Source organism: Myzus persicae, unplaced genomic scaffold, assembly GCF_001856785.1.
Source record: "Myzus persicae strain clone G006 unplaced genomic scaffold, MPER_G0061.0, whole genome shotgun sequence".
NCBI classification, from domain to species: Eukaryota; Metazoa; Arthropoda; class Insecta; order Hemiptera; family Aphididae; genus Myzus; species Myzus persicae.
This window is the reverse complement of record NW_019103155.1, coordinates 58,848-83,784: the sequence shown is the minus strand read 5'-3', so window position 1 is coordinate 83,784 and position 24,937 is coordinate 58,848. Positions and strand designations below refer to the sequence as shown.

Here is a 24,937-nt window from a genome sequence, read left to right as displayed (position 1 = left end):
TTAAATAGCATTTATCATTATCAACATTACATTTACACTATTACAAACACTTAATTAGGTATTCAATTAATTTTGCAAATTGAAGGAGTCAGCCTTAGAATGAATAACTTGAAATAATTTTAAGTTTGGCAATTAGACTAGTTTGATTTGCTAGAAACAAAATACATATTGTACATGTGTAAATTAAACAGTAACAAATATAAGCAAATTTTTTCTTAATTGACTTTAAAATGATAAAATGTGAAAGGTTTGTGGTGAAAGTGTTACCCTACTACATTGATATTACTTTTTAATTTTTATAAATCATAAATTATTTTAGAAGAATGCCAAACTAGAAAGTACAAACTACAAAGGAGATCCAGTCCACTCCTAAAAAAAAGCGCCAGAGGTAATGTCGTCTTGACTTTTTATGGCTGGGGTGATTTTTGATCTGGGAAATATTACCACTGCAAAGTTTATGCAATATTTTCTATTAATTGTTGGTTAGAGCTTAGAAAAGATGTACCAAGTATTCTATTTATTATTAACATAATATCCATTAGAGTATTAGACTATCATTATAAGTAGGTAACAATACATTGGCGATCGTTTATAATACTATAATAGTACTAGTACTAATGAACCCATTAATTTTTATTACACTTTTTCATCTATTTGTCCATCAACCATCAAGAATTATAGGTTTTTTAGTTCTTATATATTAATATTATAGTAATCAAAGAACTCTTATTATTAGTGACATAGTTACTTTATGTAGTTTGCACCTACCTTAAATTATATAATTTAATGTAGGTAATAAATTGTGTATGATTCCAGCCTGAGGTTAAGTTAGTAACCCTATGATTTAGTTGCGTAGTCTGACACAAAGCTCCAGCCTCCAGAAACCGTCGTCGAAGATGAGAAAATTATATTAAAATTAAAATAAACTGTGACAGACGACAGTATAATAATATTGAAACATGCATTTACCATCCTCCGTTAAGTAGGTACTAAATAAATAACTCATCTGCATCTTATCAACCTCATAGCATAGGGTGCAGGGCACCCCTCGAAATTTTTTAATTGAGGCCCATATTTGAATCGATATTATTATAATAAAATGTCATTTCTAAAATGTGTGGTAAGAAGTAAATCATGTTTCGTGATAAAAAAATAATAAAACGTAAAATATTTTTAATTTGCATGAAATAGTTTATTATGATTTAACAGCTACCTACTACCTAGATGTTATTGACCACAAAAGTACAAATAATAAATAAACATTGCAATTATCTTAGAAATATCCCGAAATTCAAGTCTGCCCACGCGTGTTCCTCATAGTCCTATCACCCAGTTATATGCTGGGCGGCGATATTCCAAGGGACCACCACACTTTTATCCTTATACAATGTACCTATATATAGTTATTAATTTCTAAGTTTTTGAAAAATACTTAAAATGCTTTAACGATTAATGAATATCCTGTAGGAAATGGCGATACGAATTTCTTCATTTTTGAAAATGTTGACGTATATTTTTAGTTTTTAAGTACCAATTCAGGTAGTTGATACTTGATACTTTACACTACGTGAAAATTGCCTGACATAAAATTATACTCGAGTATGACCTACCTACGAGCTACCAATAATGATTTAATTAAAATATTTTAAATCAAGGCCTCAGGATTTCCAGGTGAGATGCGTTCCTTATTTTAGGATAATTATGTGCAGATTTCTAATTTTCTTTGTACTCTTACTTTTTTTTTCATTTTTATTTTTTACGATCCCATAGTGCATTGCAGTCGTGTTTTCTAAGCTCTGTATTATGTTTCTGAAATTTAGTATTTACCCGGGACACGATGTAACATTTGAAGTTAGCACCGGTAAGTGTAACCTCTATAGTCTGTTGTAGTGACTAGTGGTGCTAGTGCGTAGTGGCTGTCTAGTCTGTAACCTCAAAAATGTATCGAACATTTGAACGGTAAAGCGAAAACGCACATGGGTTTTGTTTTGACAATTCAACATACCTATCTACTAGATAATATAATAGTATAATACATACAATTTGAATATTTTAATATTTGAATATTTGATAGATCTTAGATCTGTATGTCACAATTTTAAAGACCCATCAAATTTTTCTGATAATATTTTATATTTTTATCTATCCGTCCCCGTCGATCCCTATAGGAGGAAGTGGTATCTTGGTATCTAAAATCTAGATTATTGATAACCGAAAAACGTAAATTGTAAATACGTAATATTAATTTTATTTTAATTAATAATAATTAATAGTAGGTTTTTACATTATAATATTCTATTTTGTTTGTACTTTCTACCTACAAACTAGTTACGAGTTGATAACGTTCCATGTTCGGGAGTAGGCGATCGCCAATCGTCATCGATACATTCGATGTGACCATTCTTGTGCGTTTTTCTCACGTATAGATCGGCAGGGCAAATCGAAGTGACCATAGAGTATTAGAGCCCTATCGGGATTCTAGTAGGTTTCATATTTCACACGAATAACTATTGTTAGTACTTGGTTTCCATCGGACATCAAACCTATCACGGAGTATATACAATTTACTATGTGCTAATCCGACTCGTAAGTATAAACGTTTACATTACGGTATTTATTGTGTTATTAAGAGCTACTGTTCTTAGAAAACCCCTAGGGCAGTAGTTTTATATGTTATACTCGACCCGCCGTTCAATTCGAATGTCTTAATCACAAATCAAGTGATCCTTATAAAATAATCATAACTTGCTTAGAATTAAAATTACATTAAAATCCTACAAGTCACTTTAAATTTTATAATAGCGCAAATTACACTAATTTTATATTGATAACAATTAAAACGGGTTATTGTAAATATAAAATTTGGTATGTATAACATCTGCACGACAGAGACAACACATGTGTCCTCTGAATACACTACACTCTTCACGAACTTCTCAACAATTCATCAGTACCTGCATAACTTGTGGGAAATTATCATCTGCCATGAACTAGTTTGTGTTATGCTAAAGGATGATACCTAAACATATTTTCATAATGTTAAAAACTTTCTAATATTTCATTTTTTTCATTTTCAAATCCTCTATAAATTCATTCGTAGGTATGTTACTACCATAATATTAAAATTTCATCAACACATGGTTCAATAAATATTAATTACATATTATTTAGGTAAAACAATTGTATAGGTACTTATAAACCACAATAAAACAAAATTGTACTTCTGACTTATATCTTTATTTGATTTTAGTTCCAGATGTCATCTTTCCGTGCTCCAAAAAGTGGCATTCACACTTTGAATAGTTCTATAAGCTCACCCTCCATTTTAAAAAAATGTGGAAAGCAAACATTAAATAATGTACCTGGTCGAAGAGTGTGTTTTGATTTATTCAATAATTTGAAATTATTACTAATTAATTATGACAGCAGTAATAAAGATGATCAAATAGAGTATAACAATCTAATTTGTGACATTAGAGACTTGGCTACCGAAATTAATGTAAGTGGAGCAAACAATATAAAACATGATATGAAAGTATTTTCCTAATATATTTTACCATAAATTATGTGGAGTATTCCCATATTTATTAAATAAAACTTATAAATATAATATATAATGAAATAATTTACAGGATAATGAACTTATCAAGTTATTGAAAGATGCCAGAAATTGTGTGAATATTCTAAATGAAAATCTTACCCTTTTTGTAAAAGTTATATTGGTAAGAATTTCAAATTACTTATGTATATTAAAGAATACTATCATCTGTGTAAATTTTTTTGTCAGATTTTAAAATGGATGAACAGAAGTGATGATGTAGTCAAGGAATATCGATTATTTTTACTCAATGTTTGTACCGCCTACAGCTATCATACACAATTTGCAATGGAACAACTCGTGGCATGTTTTTCTCATGGTAATGCCAAAACTGACATATAACATGAAAACTATTATATATATATATTCTTTGAATATTTCATAGTGGACAGTGCTGTTTGTGATCGTATCAATGGTATGCCATCTCAAGAGGAAGAAAGAGGATTTAAAAATGTCCATGTGACTCTTGAAGCTCTCTTGAAAGCAATTCCATTGTAAGAAATCTAAACTAACATATATATTACATAAGTACTAATTTGTAATTTTTAAAACTTTCTTTAGAGCAAAGGATTTATTAATATCAGCTCTTAAAAAAAAGTTCCCATACAAGACAAATACTTCTTGCTCCCATCTTCATTACATACACAATTTACTTTACATTTTTGAGTATGAACCATCCTTGAGAAAAAATATTCTGAATCTCATTATCAACAAGTAACTTGATCAAAATAATTTGAATCCCATACACTTTTATATTTTGTGTAATATCTATATTACTTTTGCAGATTAGTAGAAATTGATGTTCATATACCCAAAGATGAACTAGACAGATTGGAATCGAATATTAATATTGAAATTGAAGACATATTTCCAATGGATGTAGATGAAAGCTGTATGAAAGTTTGTCCTAATAAAGTTGAAGAGGAAAATTTTTCAGATACATTGGACATTTGTCTCAAAAGAATATTTATTTATATGAAAACTACTTGTCATAATCCTGATGGTAGTTTATTGTGAGTATCATTCAAATTAACTAATAAATAATTTTTATATCAACTAGGAACTTAATTTTTTTAATATTGTTCAATTTAAAAATAATTATTAACATTAATGCTGTTTTCAGTTGGGACAGTACTAAATTGTTATACCATGATTTGTTATCAATATTTGAAAATGAAATTCTTCCAACATATAACAGTAGTCATATTCAATATGTAATTTACTACTTTCTTAGTTTTAAAACTACTTTAGCTGAAAATTTTAGTAATTGGTTGTTGAAAAAATGTTGTGATGTATCATCTCCATCTACTCTGCGACAGGCGGCAGCTGGTTATTTGGCTAGTTTTCATTGCAGAGCACCATTCATTACAAATAAGTAATATATTGTGAATACAATAAATATTAAATAATATTTAATACTAAAATGTATGTTTATAATTTTCAGCGTGCTGAAGAATACTCTATCTGAAATGTCTAGGTGGTGTAATAACTATATTAATAGTGTAGATAAATCTGTTAAAGTAGTAGATGAAGAGTTATTAAGATGGCATTCAGTATTTTATTCAATGTGTCAAGCATTATTCTATATAATTTCTTTTAGACATCAAGATCTAATGGATAATAAACGAAGTAAGTTTTGATTTTTTCTTAAGTAGTATAATAGTTCTATAATAATTCTTATGTATCTCCAGATAAACTTATTTAGGATTGGGTCTAGAGCATAGATTCTTAACCTTTTCTTAGCCATGAATATCTTTAAAGTATAAAATATAATCATGGACCCCCTCCCCAAACAAAAAAAAAATATTAATTGAACGATAATACTAAGACGTAATACAATATTAAATTATTGTGATTAATCACTTTTTATAATAGTTGAAAACAAGTTTTAATTTGCCATTTGCTTGCTATATTGCCTTGAAATTTGGGATCGTATCGGACAGAGAAATTTGCATATCATCCTTAATGTCCAATCAATTTCTTGTTTTAATTTTAATTGTGACCATTGTAGAAAATTCTGACTCACAGAACTATGTAGTAGCGTATGTAATTAGAGCTCGCGATAAGCCTTTGTCAACGAACACCAAAATTCGAGTACATATTTTGTTTGAAAACCTGGTTGTGCCATTTCTTTTGATCTCAAATCAATTAATTCATATTTAACAAGGTCTGAATCTTTAATATTGCATTTAAGTCTACTAGAAAAGAACTGTGCAGTGTGCGTAACCATATTTCTGCTCTCAAGTATGTAAAATCCAAATAATTGCCAAATACATTTTCAAGCACATCAAGATTTGCACAAATTTGCGTTTTTATGGAACTGGATAAAGCAATATTATTGTTTGAAAGCTCGTGTTGGAAAGTCTGCTAAATTTTCTGATTGAAGTCTTCTTTTCCAAAGGGAAATTTTATTTACAAAAGAGTTTATTTTTTCGGACGCTATGGACGCATGTCACTGCTCGTCTTTGTATTACCTTGCAAATCAAGCATTACAAATATATAATGAAGTAATTGAACTTAGAATACATAAGTTGTGTATAATTTCATTAAACAACAGTTACTTAATGTTTATGATTAGCTCGACATACCGTCCCAATGATCGTACTTATTTTATGTAAACTGTTATAATTTCAATGTTCCAATGCTTTTTATCTGGTCAACTAGTTCTTTGCCTTCGAGTCTCATTCTGAAATCCTCTTCACAAGCTGATGGATATTATATTAATACTTTCCATGCTGGATTTGCTGTAATAATTTACGAAACCCACGGGCTAAATTATAGAGTGGCCACCTCCTCAGTTCTGAAAAGTGCTGAAGGTCTTGAGCAAGCATGTAAAACTCAAAATATTAATTGGGCCAAATATATTAAATAGTTAACTTACCGCAAATAAAAATAATGTATCAAACAATTTTATACAAATTTTTAATTTTAATCATTACTTACAATACTATACAATACTTATTTAATTACAGTTTTACGGAAGATAATACAGGAAAGTAACATAATGTATACCTCTCAGTAACATAGTTGTCACATGAAAAGAAAATTGAAAAATGTTTTTTTCTTCAATTAATTGTTCATTATAGTTTCTATCCTCGGGCCATAATAAAAATGAACCAGGTACCTTGTGTTTGACATGCCTGGTCTTGAAAATCCTTTAATCTTAGACGAGAGGGGCCAGTGGGTGCCATAGGACCCACTGGGATTTTTAATGAACCAAAAAATCAGTGAGTAATAATGTAAATATGTGACTACCTATGTATGTATCACATACATTTAACTTTGCACCCACTGAGCTGATTTTTTGAGGATGCCCCTGTCTTAGACCCCAGATTAAGTTAGAAATATCCAAGGTGGCGACCAAGCACTAAGTATAGGTCTAATCACTATTCATAAAAGTATAAATAGTGGAAATGTTGTTTATTTTAATACAAAAATATGTAGGTATTAGGAATTTAAAAGAAACCAATAAATAAATGTTTCATTACAGAATCCAAATTTCATACTCATAAATTAATTTTACATTATTCAGTATCCATATTATGAATAAAACAATTACAAATTATTTTATAATCTTAGATTATGAGTTAATACTTAATTAACTGTTTGGTTTCATTCGCCATACACAGTTTTACATATATTTTTAATGAATAACAATGATGATATTATTTTTTTTCAGATCTTAGATTTATGGAAAGTTTAAATTTGTCTAATATAGTCACATGTAGATTAAGTCCATTGCGTCTATGTTGTTCAAAAGTAGTTGATCGTTTTGCACTTATTACAAAAACATATCAATTGACTTATTGCTATGTGGTAATGGATGGTCACATTAGAGTCACTGATCAATCAATCAAGGATGAATGGTTGTACTCTTACTTTCCATTTGATCCATATGTTCTTCCACGGTAAGTAAACTTTTTTATTTATTTAAAAAAAAAATTATGTTATATCATCTGTTAATTAAAATATTTTAATTCTTAATAAAAATTTGCATAGCATAGTTTATTTTATGTTAACATAATAGTTATGCCCATTCTGTTCTTAAAAATCAATTGTGAAATCTAATCTAAAACTTTCAATTATTTGTTGATTTCAATTCCTTTCACAGCCAAAATATTATTAAATTTGAAATGAATTATTCCAATTTTAATTTTGTACACCTTTTATAAAGTATTATACAGTCAGATTTTCAAATAATACATAAATTACCTAATTATTTTTATTAGTTACTCTACTAAAAATTGCTACTTAATTACATTAAAGTATGTCCCATAATAGGTAGTAATTGTTTATATTATTTTTAGATCGAAGAATATGATCATACCAGATTTATACAGAGACATCGATTGTATTAAAAGTTCTAAAGGAGGAGAAAGATATATTGACAAAATCCCTTCATCGCTTCCAGATAACATGGACATTAGTCCAAGTATGGTGTTATCTCCTTCACCTGCCAAGACAGATTGGCTAGGACAATTTGCGTATGGAAATAATACTCATATATTATTTTGATGATGTAAACTGTTTAAAAAATATAGTTAATTTTGTTATTATGTCAATATAACATACGTATATTATTTTTTTATTTATTACTTCAATAGTGCAATTATAGTGATATTTAGTGGATTATTAGTAAATTAATCTTATGACAATTGAAACTTAATACAAATAAGAGAGGATGAGTGTAACCACATATTATCCAGTGTCAGCAAGAATGACATAAGATGGTGTACAATTGTATAAAAAAAATTTATTTTGGGATAGGTACTAACCAAAACAACATACTTATCCAACTTTTTTTTAAGCTTGAAGATCAAATTATTTTATTCAACTAGGTTTTTCTATATCATTGATGGTAGTTAACACGCCATGATAGAGGAAAGTGGTGGTAGACGCCAATAAATGGCCAATGCATAGTAGTGCATTATTGGTTCGACCATAAACTTGTAACTGCTTGTTATGACGAAAATAGGTAGAGTGTATTGTGCGTACTTTTAATATGATCCAAAAGACCATGTCGTACTAGCAGCTTTGTTGATGTTTGTGGCTAATATTTGTATGGCTGCCAGGAGCACAATGAATATTATGTGCTCCACATTTCATAAACACACTTGTCAACACAAAAAGCTACTAAAAATTGTTCTTTTTTAACTAACAATTTTATGATACAAACTACATAATAATTAATAACCGATAAAGTTAACTATAGAAATCTAATCTTTTTTTTGGGATAGTTCACATACTTGTGTACCTACCACACTTTGATTCAAACTATTCAAATTAGGTAAACAATGAAACAAGTTATATAAAAATCTATTTCAAAATACTATGTTAAAATATGCATGAAGTTGTATATGTTGCTTGTCTCTAAGTAGCTTAATTTACATACTCATTTAGGATGCATAATTCTGTGTAAAATTATTGTGATTTAAAAATTTAGGTCAATCATTTTTATACTTTTAATTTTAGTAGTACACTAGTACCTAGGTATAATGAAAATAATAATAATTTCATTACGGAACAGACATTTTAAAATGTATTAAATTATAGTCTATGTAGATAAAAATTGTATTAAAAAAATAGGCTATGGCATTTAGTACGTTGGGAATATCCCTACGACCATTATTAATGGCGGCTATTGCATATTTACCTTAGTAAAAATCATTTTAAATATCTACCCGGCTACCCCGCACCCAGTACCAAAACAATTGTTCAAGGAGAAATTATGTATAATAGTAGACACCTGCGATTTGGTATAGTCGTCGTCCGCCACCGACCATTATTATAATACTCCTCACGGAGATGTTTTATAATTACCTATTTTGACTACTTACTATTTTTAATCTGTGGTAGACGGTGGTCCAACAGTAGCAGGGACGAATTATTCATAGGTAGGGGTCCACAAAAATTTCCCAATAAAAAGGTAAGTTACATTTAGCGTCGAGTAAAAGAAAAAACAACACATCGTTATAATTAACGATGTGGAGGGAGGGAGGGGATAGGTTAAATGTAAGCTGCATAGATTTTGAACACCGTTATTTGAGCTGTTATAACCAAGTATATACAAGTCTAAAATTATATCCAATAGTAATAACTATTTTATTTTCTGTAACCAGCCAACAATATTACATATAAATGTAAAACTCTTGCCAAATCGTGGTCACCGTGTATACATTCTTGATTTTTAATTTTTGAAGAATTTTATTATGTACAGTCTATTGGTACTACTTCTAAACGGACTATACGAATATATTTTATTTCAATAGGAATAAATCTCATTTTGTACTTTTGGCAGTAGTTACCTACTCAAAATGGACAATTTTCTGAACCGGAACTCATTTTTTTTCAAGTATATACCTACAAGTTTAGTGGTTTGTTTCTAAAATTTGATTTGCGGAGGACGCGAGAGGACGGAGTCCATTTCTTCTTCGAAAATATTTATGCGTACCCCTTCTTATGAAATCCTAATCAATAAGACATTTTCATATTCAAGTACCTACGCCATTTTTTTTATACACTTTTGCATCCCACTTCAATTTTCTCCCAGTTCAACTAGTTCAAGCACTATTTGTAAAGCTTTAACTTTAATGGAGTGTAGTAAATTTGTGAATTAAAGCTAAAGGTCTGAAACTCTTCACTGCACGTGATTCTTACAAGACAATAAATAACAAAATCCAGCTTCGGAAACCTGCATTGCTAAAGAAAAATCTATAGGTAAAATTGACTATTTTTTAACAGTTAAAAAGTTAATTGATTTTTTTTTTATAATTTATATTTTATGTCTACCTGGCCAAAACTATTTAATGAGCTGTCGACCAATTTTAGCCTATGTAATTTCATAGAAAAGTTAAAAAATAGAGTTTTAAAGGCTGAGCACGCGGACGTTTTTGTGAGTCAAAATAATTGTTTTGTTATACCGAAATAATAAGCATGATGACTATCTCGTTAATATCTTACTTAAGTTAATTAAAGCTAACTTAATTACCCCCCCCCCCTGGACTCTACTCAAAATTCTGAATTCATTACTAGGTACCTACTAAGTAACATTAAATTTTCTTTCTTATTTATCACAAACTGTTGAAGTTTTCAAAATTCAGATTTTTTTCGTTAGAATTACCATAATATACTTTATTAAAAATGAAAATCAAGAAAGTAAATGTGATAGTTTTTTATGGTGAACTGAATTCAAAATGTTTTTTATTGAAAATAAGTCTGAAAATTCGTAAATATTCCTAAATATATCGACAAAAATTGGTCGAAAACTTATTTGCATAACTCGAGTAAGGGCCATTTATATTATATGGCAGATATATTTATCAAGTAAGGCTGATTCTGCAAGGTATTGTATATGACAAATGAAATACCAGTGGATTTACTCTGTCTCGTACTCCTTTAAATGTAAACTAGTAAACTACACATATTTTTAACACTGTTATTTGGGTGATTTTGACCAACTATAAAATAGATACAGCCATACAGGTCTAAAATTATATCCAATTATAATAAATATTTTATTTTTTGTAACCATTACAATTCAAAAAACATTCGTTTTCCGTGAGCCAAAAAAATCCACGTGTGAGTCCTTCTTTAAAATTAAAAATTTTAAAATATGACTTCGAGGTACTCGTCCTTGGATATAGGATTACCAATATACCTACCAAATTGCAAAAACATGAGTTCTATGGACTTGACTGTGGATCGCTTTCACACACTCACCTACACAAACATTATTAGGAAATAAAATATGTAGCAAGTTATAAGTCAATACCGACTATCAATAGAAGAAAAAAATATTTTGTTTTGGATATGGAAAAGTAAAGAAATAACAATCAACAATTTTGTTTATATCAACTAGGTACGTTTTAACTTTCAAGATAGGCAGGTTTTCAAATTTGGCTTTCATAAATATTGAAAGAGATATTAGAAAATGATTTTAAATATTTTTCCCAACAATTAAATTGCTAACAATATGTAGTGTTATGTGTTGCCTTTATGACTTTATGTTATGTTTTTCATAAAAGAAATGAACTTTAGGAACTAGGAATAATCCCTACCTACATCAACATTTTTTTTTCTTACCCATAACTACCTATATATAGTACATATGGCTATACGACTCGAACTAGGATATACATTCTATAAATAGATAGTAAATTCTATATTAGTTTGTGCTATATACGGCTATAGACCTAAAGTGCAATACTTAAAATATGTGTTCGCCGTATTATACGTTAAAGCAGATATTATGTCCCTAATTTCGTCATTTCAGTTTTTAATAGGAGAGGGCAAAAGTTTTGACTAACCCATTACCCACCCACATAACTGAACCAAAAAATAAACTAATATTTTTGTCCACAAGCAAATTTTCACTTACCTACACTTAAATCTCGAATAACAATGCTCATCTTATAAAATTGTATACGTGTTGGCGACAAAAACGCCATTTTAAATAACCTCAGCAAAAAAGACGTTCAGAAGGCGTCATTTTATAGGTATTTTTCTAAAGATATCGAAGAAATTAAAATACAACATCAAACAAGACCGCTAGAAAGCACAAAACGTAAATAGAATATAGGTTACTGCTATTAAGTAGGTAGGTAATAGTTAGGTATAGAGGTATTTTCGAAATCTCGGATAAATTTAAAAGTGATCATTTTGTTTAGAATTTCTGACAATAAAAATTTATGTTTTAACTAAAAACCTATAACTATTAATTATTAACGTAACAATAGTTTTTTAGTGCTTATGCCTACATAATATTACGTTATTTGACCAATAACTAGCCCAACATTTGACTGCTTTTACCGAATGTAAAGAGGACAAATGCCTCCCTGGCACCTCACCCCCCCCCCCTAAAACTTTCAATTTAAGTGGTTACGGGCCTACAACCTCCGCCCAACCCCCAAAAAAAAACGAAAAAATATTTTTTTTTTAAATAATTGGTATTTGGAACGTAATATAATATTATTTGAAAATAACAACTACGATTGAGCGGCAAGTGATACCGTTTGTTCGCGCGACCAGATGGCGCACAGCTCGCGTTGACTGATACAATATGATAACAGTTTCGGGATTTTAATTTTTTTATCGATTATTTTTTGTGGTTGTTTACAGTCTACAGGAATACGCACTACAGAGTCTGCGTGATCCGGCACCGGGCACCATACCTGGCGTCGCAACGAGTCGTTGTCGTTTCTCGGGGGCCATCTTCCTGTCCGACCGTCCGGTTGCCCGATTTGGGAGGTGCATCGCACTTGCCGCCACCGATCAACCACTTTAAGCCGTCCGTCCGGCGTTTTGGGTTGGACACCTCCCTTGCACACAGCAGCGCCGCCAGTCGCTTGTATTATGATGTCTCGGTCAGTGCGTGCGGAGACCAGGAGCAGGGCCAAAGATGACATTAAGAGGGTCATGCAAGTTGTGGATAAGGTTCGCCGGTGGTGAGTGCTACAAACAAGTAAATTTAGAGTATAAATGAGAGCATTTCTTTTCATATCATATCTGCCTAACAAACTATGCTGCGTTCGACTTTTCCCCTTATGAGTGTAATTATTTGAACGTCGTCCTCTGTCAGTATTTTTTTCAACGTGTCGCTCGCCGATGGATTATATCCACCACTGGGTGCAAACGTTTGTGCTTGATATATTTTACGGATACATTTGTGGTAGACATTCTGTCATCGCAATGTAGTCATCGTACAAAACAATTTGTTTTCTCACAAAAATCGCATACTCTGGATGTTCAGTTGTTTTATTCTTAACGAGCTGTGTAAATTTGTCAACAAAACAACCAGTACAAATTTAATACATATTAATATTCAGTTAGGTACTTTTGCCACCCATTAATGAAATTACTTTTATTATAATTACCTATTATTAAACGTTTATATGTTTAGTACATGCCTCAGTACTGTACTAATTTTATGGTTTACATTAATTTAGTTTAACTTTCGGGTTATATATTGACCAATTACTCTATGCCTGTTTAAGTTTTCTTTTTGCAGTAGAAATTATTTCACACTTAAATTGTTTTCACCATGTACCATTCTATTAAATGATTAATTATTTAATCTACGTGTTTAAGTACTTATGTTTCTAGTAATGGTTAGTTACATAACAATTTAATTATTTAACTTACTTAAAGAACAATAAATTATATAGGTAGTGTCTCGGGTAGTGTACTGAGAAAAATGTTGTTAATTTGTATAGGATATTTAACTCCATTACTTTATAAGGTAGGTAAGTAAGAATAAATGGTCTAAAAATGTCTGAATTCCTTGCTTAAATACAATTTCCAACTCTAGCTATATTTAAGTTAAAATTCAGGTACAGTATAAAGACAATATTTTCATAGTTTGGTTTACTGTTCTAGGGAAAAGAAATGGGTAACAATTGGAGAGACTACCATGAAAATATACAAATGGGTACCCATAATATCCAACGAACAGGTTAGACTTATTAAAATAGCACTTTATTTTCATACTTAAGAATTAAGAAGACGTCGTACTCACATTTGTTGCCTCCTTGTTACTCAAGTACGACATAGCAAATTTGTGTTTTGGCTAGCTATAATAGTGTGCTGTTAGTGTTGATAATGATTGAATTGACCTATTATCTAACTTTTAAGTAAAACCATTATCTATGTTCTCCCGTTGGTTTTTTACTTAAATTTTAAGTGAGTTATGAGTAAGTAAAGTATTAATATTTGAAAATTCTCATAATTCACTTAAAAATGAAATACCGTAAAAAACCAATGAGAGAACACAGATAATGTTCTTACCTAAAAGTTTGATAATAGGTCAATTTGCTCTAATATCAAAACTAATAACACACTATTAAAACTAGAGAGCAAAAATGTGATATGTCGTACTTGTGTAAGACAAAAACCACACATGAGGGTGTGGTGTCCTCTTAATTCATAATTGTGTCAAATACTACTATACTACTATACTATTATACTATTATGTTGACAGTTTATCATATAACAAATTGTTTATAATCCTATAATTTTCTTTTTCAGAAGAAAAAGTCAAAAGAACATTCTCACTCGAACAAAGAAAACATGTTGGGCAAAAGACCTATCGAGGCAACGCACTCAAATTTCTCCATGGCTGACGACTCAAATACCTGTAAGATCGCATAAAATACACAATAATACTGTCATTAATCACTATAATTTTATCGTTACACAGTTACATTATAATTCTACTAAATTCTTTTACATTATTATTGCAGCATTTTCTGTCAGCGATTCTCATTCACAAGAACCAACCGAATTTGCCACCCAGTTGGGTTTTTCTGAAGATTCCAATTCACAGAACAGTGAACCGCCACCAGCTAAACAAATAAAAACTGAATAAGTTTTCCTTACTGTTGCTTTACCCCTAAAAAAAATTTGAATTTTTGTTTGTGTAAAACACTTAATTACCTACCTCTATATGTTTTTTTTTAAATTGTTCGGAAATTTTGTACTTTACTACTATTGATTGTGCTGTATGTGTATGTTGTCCTGCCTTCTCCCTTCCCTCCCAATGACAAACATTCATTCCTCGGTGTTGAATTTTTTTGTATTAGAATCATACAATGTGCATTTGTGTATATATTACCTTTTAAGTCGCTATTTTTTATTTCATTTTTTTAAACTTAATTTATTCATATTTTGACTATCAAAATTTAATTCAATGGTATAAACAAATATAATTGACTTTGCGTATTTTGCCATTGACTAAATGAAAATTTGTTCTTGATTTATTTTAGCTTGTGGTTCTTTAAGATTCAGTAACAAAGTTTTGAGTATTATCAAAAGATACAATATTAAATATAAAAAATAGGCATGAAAATTTGTTTTTAAAGATTTTAAATGTGAAATGTTAAATTGTAAAGTTTGATGTTACTGGAATCATGAATAGCCTTTGGGTTTTGTGACATTGTTTTTTATCAACGATATTATTATTTTTTTATAAATTAGTAAATCTAAATGTTAACATTGGTAAATAAAAAGATAGTCAGGAAATAGACAAAAATACAATAAATTATATTTAAAATGTATTTTACACCATGGATAATTGTAACTCAAACTTGATATAACCAAACTTGTTTTCTAGTTTCGTTACTTACAGTCCCAAATGATTGACTGCTTGACAAACAATTTGTTGGTTAACTGCTTAGAAACTTATACAAGAAGATTCTATCAATTTGTTTTCTACCAAAATATATTTTAATATTTTATGCCAATTATACAGACTATTATAATAATTAATAACCAAGTACAACTCCTAAAATCATAGTTGAATTCGTTATGGGTTTTCTTGAAAATCATATTTTCTATTTTTTGAATTTGTACTGTTTTTAAAATAATAATATTTAACACAAATAAATAATTTTAAAATGTGAGGATATGGATCTCAAGTAATGAAGTAAACCTCACAGAGAATTTAAATTATTTTTCGGAAATTTGATCAGATTAATCTGGGTTAGTTCACAGGACATATTTTAAGAAATAAAAATATGTATTTTTGATCAATGATAAGATTACGAATATTTTTAAGGGGCAATGTATAATATTATGTAACCAACAATAAACTCAACATGATGTCACACGTATACATTTTATTAATCTTAGGTACAAAAACACAATAAAGGCGATGCGCATATGAGAACTAGTGCAAAAACAAGGATTTTGTTGAACGTACTTCTTATTTTTTATACCATGTGTTAGTTAATACGATATTGGTAATATATTGAGATTTTAAAAAAAATAATTATATTGGTGTACCACGTTGTTGACATGTGCATGCGCCTTGCCGTCAGCACAACGGACGCACTCAACGGGCTGTCGGGCTCAGCCATATTTTATTCCGTCATTCCATTTACACGAAATAAGGTGTGCGATATGACCACTAGATCGCGAGGCGTTCGCTGTTTACACCACAACATGTCAATATCTATGTAATATTAAATTATTACTCAAACATCGTTATTTTTATAGTTCCCGCTGTAATAATACAAAGTTAAACTTTTATAATTTTATTTAAAAAGTTATAGATGTAAACGACAATTACACCATTGTTTTCATGTTAAAAAATGTTTGTATATTTATTAACTGATTTCATAGTACAAATATCAATATGGTATATTATATTCATAGGCGTGCGCAGACTCTAAAAGCAGGTAGTGCCCATATTTATCATCGGCCACTTAGTCAACCGTTTTATATATATAATAACAAATCTAAATTTTATAAAAGTACCTATTTAATATTATCACATATTATATTTTCTTACATAGTTTAATATAATAATAATTAATAGTACACAATAGCAATAATTGCTACAAATAATATAATAATAATAATAACAACATAATATAATTATAAATACTTTATATTAAACCTGATTGTTCAAATAAAAAAAAAAAAATACAAGTACTAGTAAATTAGAATAAAGTATAACAAATATAATATGTATGAATTACAGAAATTCACGTCATCTAGAAACAGTAGAAATCATAAATATATTTTATGTCCTTAGAGAGACATTCGTCTGTTCCCCTTACTGTTGAATTCATCTATTACTGCATTTAAATCTACCTTTGATACCATTTCTTGTTCAGTGAAAAGCAGTAATAATGACTCCAAACGTTCTTGACTCATTGTACTGCGTAATTTGTTTTTTACAATAGTTAATTTTGAAAAAACACGTTCACAAGTACAGCTAGTTACAGGTATGATTGTAAACATTTTCAAAGTTTTAAAAACACAAGTATATACTGTAGAATTTCCAGTTGTTTTCAACCAATCAATCCATTCATAAATAGATTTACTAGAAGCACCATTTAGTTGCATAGCATTTTCATAATTTTTTAAAAGTTTCAGTTCAGTAATTAAATCTTCCTCTGAAACTTTGGAAAATGTTGATAATATTTTTGTAGTATTTTGAGTTAAATTCATATTTAACATACATGCCATAGCATCAACCAAGTCAAATGTATCCTGCTTAAATCTTGAATCAATTCCACTGAGTAGTTTGTCAAGTAATGGATAGAATACTGTAATTTTCAATTCATCAAATTTTGTATTAAAAAAAGCTTGATTTGATGAATTAGAATCTAAACGAGTTGAAACTTTGCGAGAATTACTATCTGGAATAACAATATCATGTTTTTTGCATAATATAACAGATCTATCAAACATTTGTTTGTATTCACTGTCATCATTTCTCATACTATCTAATGTACTTCTCAAACTATTAACATTTTTCATTGCCAAAACAAGATTAAGATTTGGTTCTTGGAGTAAGGTACTAACTTTTAAAATTAACATTAAAATTGGATTCATCATATGCATACCAAAAATGAAATCAAAGGTTTTTAATTGATATAATAAACCAATTCCTTTAGCTCTCATCTCTGGCACTGAACAATTTTCACAAATGTTTTCTATTGCAATAATCAAAACTTCATAATTATTCATAATTGCTTTCACAGCTTCTGCTCGACAAGCCCATCTTGTATTTGAACATGACTTCAATGTGTGGAGTTTATCACCAGTTTCTTTTGCAACTTTTTCCAGAGTTGCGTGTCGCATAGGACTACTTTCTATAAAGTTATATATGAATTGAACAGTTCCTAAAAAATTAAAAACTAATCGATTTTGTTTTCCTTTAGAATTTGATTTTTCACATATAGAATCAACCAACACTAAATTTAAGCAATGAGCGTAACAATGTACATACATTATGCTATTGTTTTTCTCTTTGCATTTTGATTGAACGCCATTTAAATGACCAGACATGGTCGATGCTCCATCAAAACAAACAGATAAAGTAATAACTTCTAAATTTGTCATGTAATCTTCTTGGCTTGTATTTTCACATTCTATTACTTGAGTATCAGATGAGGTGACAACTTTTAAATTAGGCTCTTTTTCTTGACTTGTATTATCACATTCATCATTTATTTGATTTTCACTGTTATGCTTCTTAAAACAAAATACAAAATAATATATGTATACTACCTTGCTAAGCAAAAGTGCTATAAAAATAAATATACATTTATTAATTTTTAATTTTTATTCTCAATTATATTTTATTAAGACAATCAGCTAATCATTGTTGTATTTCGATAAATAAATATATTTTTGCTTCTATTTTTATGTGCATCTTTTAAAATTTAAAATGCATATTTTAAAATTTTTTATCGCATACAATATACAAATAATAATTTTTTTTCAAGTAACAGCACTTTTGCTTAGCAGGGCACTAGGACAGTATTCAAGAGTAGAGCATTTAATACTTTAATTTATAATTTAATAGCTAAGCTATATGCATGTAATGTACTATATCCTACAGATTATAAGAAAATAAATAGTCTGTGTATTATTATACTTACCAAGATCAAGTTTGATACAGATGCAGGATCGTCAATATCGTGTTCATTAATTTTATTTATTGGCATAAAAAAGTGTTGTATATTTTGACACGATTTTGCCGCTACATTTAACTTAATTCTTTTTTTTTCACGCTCTTTAGCAGCTCCTCCTTTTGTAGTTATACTTTTGTTAATATCCATCGTTCAATCGTACAATCAAATTCAATTTAAAAATAAAATTAAAACACAACAAAGTCTCACCACGGACGCGAAAGACGTATCGTGTAGGTATGATTTGTGTACACACTACACGCTACACAGTCCGTCAGTCCACAGCACACGAACGCGAGAATATTAGTAATAACTAATAACTAATAATAACAATAGTACTGAATTTGTAAAAATAACATATTATCATGATATGATATTATATTATATTATATGATGATGGAAAACCCTACGTAAACGGTAAACTTGTATTCAATTATTCGGTATTCCAATAATAAGATAACAATCTTTACCATATTATTATTTATAGTTATTATTACATAATATTATACATCAATTATATAAATAAACTATAAAAACAATTTTGATACTAGTCAAAATAATATGTTTATACGACTATAATACACCATACTGTATAGTGTATACAAACTTTCAACTACAGAGTGAACATAGTGAATTATTCAATTTTTTCAAATCCACTATTTGGTAATTTCGGTAAATTAAGGCATAGGGCGCTTCGGCCCATGAAAAATCACGGGTCGTGCCTGGGCACGCCCGGCACGCCCTGTGCGCACGCCTATGATTATATTTTAGTTAATTTTATCAGTTTTGTTTTGAATTTTGTAAATATTATTATGATAAATATGATAGATTATCATGATTTTAAATAATAATTATTAAATAAAAAAATAAAAAAAGAGGGCAAGTGGATGTCGCTCTGCTGTACAATGTACATAGGTCGCTGTAATGCAGCGGTTCCCAAACTTTTTCTATCGCGGCACATTATTATTGGTTTTTATAAGTCACTGCACACTTTGGATTCCCTATACACAGATGGAGCTCCTGCAATGACTGGCAAATTTAAAGGCTTTGTTTCGAGATTAAAACAAGATTTTCCAAATATTATTTCAACCCATTGTTTTATACATCGTGAAGCTTTGATGATTAAATTGATTCCAGATGAGCTTAAAAATGTTCTTGATTTGGTAATAATGGTAAATTAAATTAAATGAACTCTCAAAAAAATGTGCGAAGAAGCTGGTTCTCGTTGTGAAGTTTTAATTTTACATACTGAGATTCGATGGTTATCAAAAGGTAAGGTTTTAAACAGATTTTATGAAATGAAAAATGAATTGTTGCAATTGTTCAATAATGAAGACCCAAACAGCGATTTCGTAACTCAATTAAATAATCCATCAAGGTCTGCAGAACTTGCTTATCTAGCTGATATTTTTAACCATTTAAATATACATTATTCCAATATGCAAGGTAAAGATTAAAACATATTAACATCGTCTGATAAATTAAATGGGTTTTTACGAACAATTTATCTTTGGATACCACAAGTAGAAAAAACAACGGCAAATGTTTCCATTAACAGCAGATGTTGATCCTGATGGAGAAGTAATATCTGATTTGATAATAAATCATCTTAAAATTATATAAGAAATAATGACAAAATACTTCCCATCTTTGGTTATTAACGAATATGATTGGGTGCGCAATTCTTTTCCTGTAACATCAGATGTAATATCACATCTAGGGTTAGTTAAACAAGAACAACTTTCAGAACTTCAATCTGATCGTTCATTGAAATTAAAATTTAATATTTTAATGAACTTAAACTGTTCCAGTTTTGGAGTTTTATTAAAACTGAGTATCCGATAATTACAGAAATTGCAATAAATATATTATTACCATTTTCTACAACATACCTCTGTGAACTTGGGTTTTCCGCGCTAACCAATATTAAAAATAAGAAACGTGAACGATTTTTATCAGTTGAACAAGAAATGCGGGTGTGTTTATCGTCGATCCCTCCTAGAATTGAACTATTATGCAAACAACATCAAGCACACGTTCATACTAAAATTTGTAATTATTTTTTTTTTTGTAATTTTAAAGTTAATTTTTGTATTAATTATTTTTATTTGTATTATATACTTTAATATTTTGAAAAAAAATCATTTTATGTTTTTTTTATGAAAAAAGTTCAAGTTGTCGCGGCATACCTTTCAAATTTTACGGCACACCCTTTGGGAAACACTGCTGTAATGGATGGTATTAAATTTGAATTGAATGATATGATATCATTGAATACGAAAAACGATTCTAAGCGGAGAGAGTATGTCAGTTTAGGATATTTTATATTGATATTACCTATTAAATATGGTAGCCGGTAAGTTGAATAAATATTATTCTTAAACTTTCAGTGATGCTGGAAAAATATTAAATATACTTATGAAAAATTGGGCTGTTTTGGAACCGAATTACAACAAAATGATAACCATTATTATTTGTGTTATTATGCAATTTTGTCCAAATTTGAATCTAAATGTCTGTAAAAAATAACTGTATTCATATATTTTTTAGATTTCTTAGTTATGGAAAAAACTGTTTAAGTGGAACCTTATTTTTAATCCTTAGCTATAAAAACTGAAAATTGTATACATATATAACTACAAATTCAATTTTCAATTTGATAAATATTGTCAACATTTGAACTTTAAATGATTATAAAAAAAAAATCATGCTTATGTATTTTTAATATTCTTCAACTGCTATTGTCATAAGTCATCAAGAGTCTTGTATTGAATATTCATGCTTTTTGACCAACCAATAACAGGCTTGGCCTACCTACTAGCAGTATGAACAACGAGGTTGCATACAAATTGAGTCCCAATAAGACCTTTTAGGACAAATTAAGTCCTGGGATGTAGTAAGATATTATACTAATTGAGTACTGTGACACTTTAGATAGGTATGATACTAATTGAGTCCTTGTTTTAATACTAACTGAGTCCCATCAAACTTTAAAAAAACCTTTTTATGTCTCCGCTTCATATTCTTTATATAATCAAATTTAACCTATTTATTGTCATTGGACAAATCATATTTATGGACTATAGATAAAATTATACTATTTGTTATTTTATTACTTAAATGTTGTCTTAACCTAGTTTCAACGAATATACTATTTTTATGTTGTTACTTAGCTGAGTGCATACAATTGTATAATTTGTTTTTGAATTTTAATTATTACATGATTTTTTCATAATATAGTTTTTAAGTAATAATATTTCTTTTTGGTACTTAATTTAAATTATACATAACTTAAAAGCTTAATACAACAACTTATAATAATCATTATTTTATACATTTAAATAATTTAAAAACAAATGTAATATTATTTTAAAATATAAAATGTCTATTTATTTTACTATAAATTAAAAATATTATGACCTAGTTTCACTATTTTTAAAAATTTTTAAATTTTATAAGTAGCTAATATTAAAAACAAAATGTTCTAAGCTTATAAAAGTATGGAAGTAACATTAGCATCTTCTATCAATCGAATATTGTAATAACAATTTTTGGTATTGTCCATCTCTCACAGTTATATAATAATAATAATACAAATTCTAAGTTTAAACGCTCATAAAAAATTATTGTGGATTTACGTTCAACTTTTTTTTAAATTACCATTAACAGCTTACATTCTTACAAGGTAGCTACATTTTCAAGTTTTATAATATGATTATATTAAGTATTGAGTGTAATATTTTACAAACCATTAATGAGGAACGTAGAGGAAATAATATATAAAATAAATACATAATAAATAAACTATGTTTGTAAGTTCAACGATACAACACCATACTACTTTTGTTTCGTACACATTATGAATACTATATAAAAAACCTTTATTTATAAGCATATTTTTATATGCCTTTTTGGCTTTTTATGAATGTAAGTGGCATTATATTTAATGGTAGGTAACGTTATTATTACACGTTCACGTATGGCCAGGTGTACACCTGTACTTAAATCGACTTAACGGATATTACCCACGCTATCTCCGTCATAATAATAATTTACATTTGATAAATCGTTGAGAGCTGATTAGATTCTTTAATCATGGTTTTTCCGACTGTTTTCTGTATACAAGCCATTAGGTAATGTTTAAGAGGACGCCACACTGCGTGGGTTGTCTCCGTCTTACAAAGGAACAACATTGCAAAAACTGTTTTGCGCGGGACAACTTTTATCTTTCTGTATTTGTAGTAGTGGCTCCAAAATTTCTGAACATATTATCGAGTAGAAAATTATCTATGCAACAGCGTGCCTATATTTTGGATAACATAAATTCAATAAAAGTTATTTGCTTCTAACATTTTGTTTTTTTGTTTTTTTTTCATTTGCTTATAAAAAATGATTGGAAAGTGTAATTAAAAAAAAAGCACGCTATTGCACAGATAAAGTTCTTTACGTGTTGTGAAAATTAAGTAATTCTACAGCAAATATGGTGCCTATAGCCTATAGGCGACATAATTAATTTTTTTATTCGTACTTGATTAATACACGTCTCTCGTAATGGCTGACGAGAAAGAAATTGAGCGTACTACGCGCCTGATCGCAGGTGCTAAGATGAAGCGTACAGCTGTTATATCGCAAATTCGAGCTGTACATGCTATGGAATTACGAATTAAAGTGGAGCCAGATTTAGTTCCCGAGTTTGCGCTAAACGCTGCGGATTTAGATGCGTTATGGTTCCAGTTTAGGACGGATGACAATTCCGTATAAGACTTGTTATCGGCGTCCGATAAGCTCGCCGACCATCACCCGACTTGATAGCGGAGGTACGCTAACTAATTAATGCTGAAAAAATAATTAGAGACACAAACTATGACAGAAGGATAGAGATAAGCAACGAACAAGTTATGTTAGCTTATGCAGATGACATTGTGCTGATGGGTGAAACCAAAGAGGAAATCATCAACTCAACATCTAAACTCATAAATGCAAGTAAAGGAATAGGATTACATGTAAACGAGGGGAAAACTAAGTACATGGTCGTATCGAAAAGACCACCAAATATAGATTTCATAGTAGTGGATAATTATAAATTTGAAAAAGTTGATAATTTTAAGTATTTAGGCGTAAACATCAACAACAAAAATGATATGCATATAGAATTAAATGAACGGATCACTAGTGGAGATAGATGTTATTTCAGTATTATCAAACTCCTGAGGTCTATGCTGTTATCGAGAGGATCAAAGAAACTACTATATCATAGCTACCTTCGACCTGTGATAACATACGCCTGTGAAACTTGGTCGTTGACTAAAGGTGATAGCAGAAGACTTATCACGTTCGAAAGGAAAGTGTTACGAACCATTTATGGACCAATCTTCAACCCAGAAACACAGACATACGAAAGAAAAAGCAACAAAAATATAGTCTCTTTATAATAAGCCAGACATACTCTACTTTATTAGGAAAAAACGACTAGAATGGTTTGGACATGCATGGAGGGCAGATGGACAATTAATTAAAAATGTACTTATCAATAAAATAAATAAAACGAGACCCCTAGAACGACCCAAAACCCGATGGATTGACGTAGTTGCCAAAGATATAGAGATGATAGACCAGGACGCAACGTTAGAAACAGCATATCAGAGAGAGAGGTGGAGAGAGATTTTGATGACAGCGTTGGTCCTGAATGGACCGCTAAGCTGATGAAGAAGAAGAAGAAGAAGAAGTACTGTAATATTGTTGGATCCTTTGGTTGAATTTTTTAAAATGGCTGGATCTATCTATGATGCAATGCAAATTGATTCTGTGGAGATTGAAGAAACTGAGGAGTCAGACAGTGAAAATGAGTCACTCAGTGGAGATGATGATTGTGTGATATAATTTATAATTAGTATAAATTTAAAATTAGTATCAAATATAT

At 29.5% G+C, this 24,937-nt stretch overlaps 3 protein-coding genes across 3 annotated transcripts; 2 read left to right on the top strand and 1 right to left on the bottom strand.

Annotated features, from left to right (window-relative positions):
- Positions 1-2,013: 2,013 nt before the first annotated feature.
- LOC111033866 (RNA polymerase I-specific transcription initiation factor RRN3-like) lies at positions 2,014-8,160 on the top strand. The gene is made up of 11 exons (XM_022314799.1): positions 2,014-2,586; positions 3,251-3,499; positions 3,633-3,722; positions 3,788-3,917; positions 3,984-4,092; positions 4,160-4,312; positions 4,384-4,611; positions 4,722-4,973; positions 5,043-5,227; positions 7,278-7,506; positions 7,906-8,160. The coding sequence occupies exons 2-11, from the start codon at positions 3,257-3,259 to the stop codon at positions 8,111-8,113; spliced, it is 1,827 nt and encodes a 608-aa protein (XP_022170491.1). The 5' UTR covers positions 2,014-2,586; positions 3,251-3,256; the 3' UTR covers positions 8,114-8,160.
- A 4,537-nt stretch (positions 8,161-12,697) lies between these two features.
- Positions 12,698-15,336, top strand: LOC111033878 (B-cell CLL/lymphoma 7 protein family member A). The gene is made up of 4 exons (XM_022314812.1): positions 12,698-13,041; positions 13,973-14,048; positions 14,621-14,729; positions 14,836-15,336. The coding sequence occupies exons 1-4, from the start codon at positions 12,950-12,952 to the stop codon at positions 14,958-14,960; spliced, it is 402 nt and encodes a 133-aa protein (XP_022170504.1). The 5' UTR covers positions 12,698-12,949; the 3' UTR covers positions 14,961-15,336.
- Positions 15,337-17,125: 1,789 nt separating this feature from the next.
- LOC111033887 (zinc finger MYM-type protein 1-like) lies at positions 17,126-19,167 on the bottom strand. Its single transcript, XM_022314828.1, has 3 exons — positions 18,988-19,167; positions 17,560-18,577; positions 17,126-17,499 (listed from the first exon to the last, which is right to left on the bottom strand). Exons 1-3 carry the CDS (start codon positions 19,165-19,167, stop codon positions 17,126-17,128), a joined length of 1,572 nt encoding a protein of 523 aa, XP_022170520.1.
- Positions 19,168-24,937: the final 5,770 nt, after the last annotated feature.

Excerpts from the sequence above, each read along its gene's own strand:
- LOC111033887 (XM_022314828.1), bottom strand. The coding sequence starts at position 19,167 with ATGGATATTAACAAAAGTATAACTACAAAAGGAGGAGCTGCTAAAGAG. Across the intron at positions 18,578-18,987 it reads CTGTATCAAACTTGATCTTG|AAGCATAACAGTGAAAATCA; the intron begins GTAAGTATAATA and ends TTTTGTTTTAAG. Across the intron at positions 17,500-17,559 it reads CTTGGTTGATGCTATGGCAT|TTTCAGAGGAAGATTTAATT; the intron begins GTATGTTAAATA and ends CATTTTCCAAAG.
- LOC111033866 (XM_022314799.1), top strand. The coding sequence starts at position 3,257 with ATGTCATCTTTCCGTGCTCCAAAAAGTGGCATTCACACTTTGAATAGT. Across the intron at positions 3,500-3,632 it reads ACTTGGCTACCGAAATTAAT|GATAATGAACTTATCAAGTT; the intron begins GTAAGTGGAGCA and ends AATAATTTACAG. Across the intron at positions 4,313-4,383 it reads CTGAATCTCATTATCAACAA|ATTAGTAGAAATTGATGTTC; the intron begins GTAACTTGATCA and ends TTACTTTTGCAG.
- LOC111033878 (XM_022314812.1), top strand. The coding sequence starts at position 12,950 with ATGATGTCTCGGTCAGTGCGTGCGGAGACCAGGAGCAGGGCCAAAGAT. Across the intron at positions 13,042-13,972 it reads GTGGATAAGGTTCGCCGGTG|GGAAAAGAAATGGGTAACAA; the intron begins GTGAGTGCTACA and ends TTACTGTTCTAG. Across the intron at positions 14,049-14,620 it reads CCATAATATCCAACGAACAG|AAGAAAAAGTCAAAAGAACA; the intron begins GTTAGACTTATT and ends TTTCTTTTTCAG.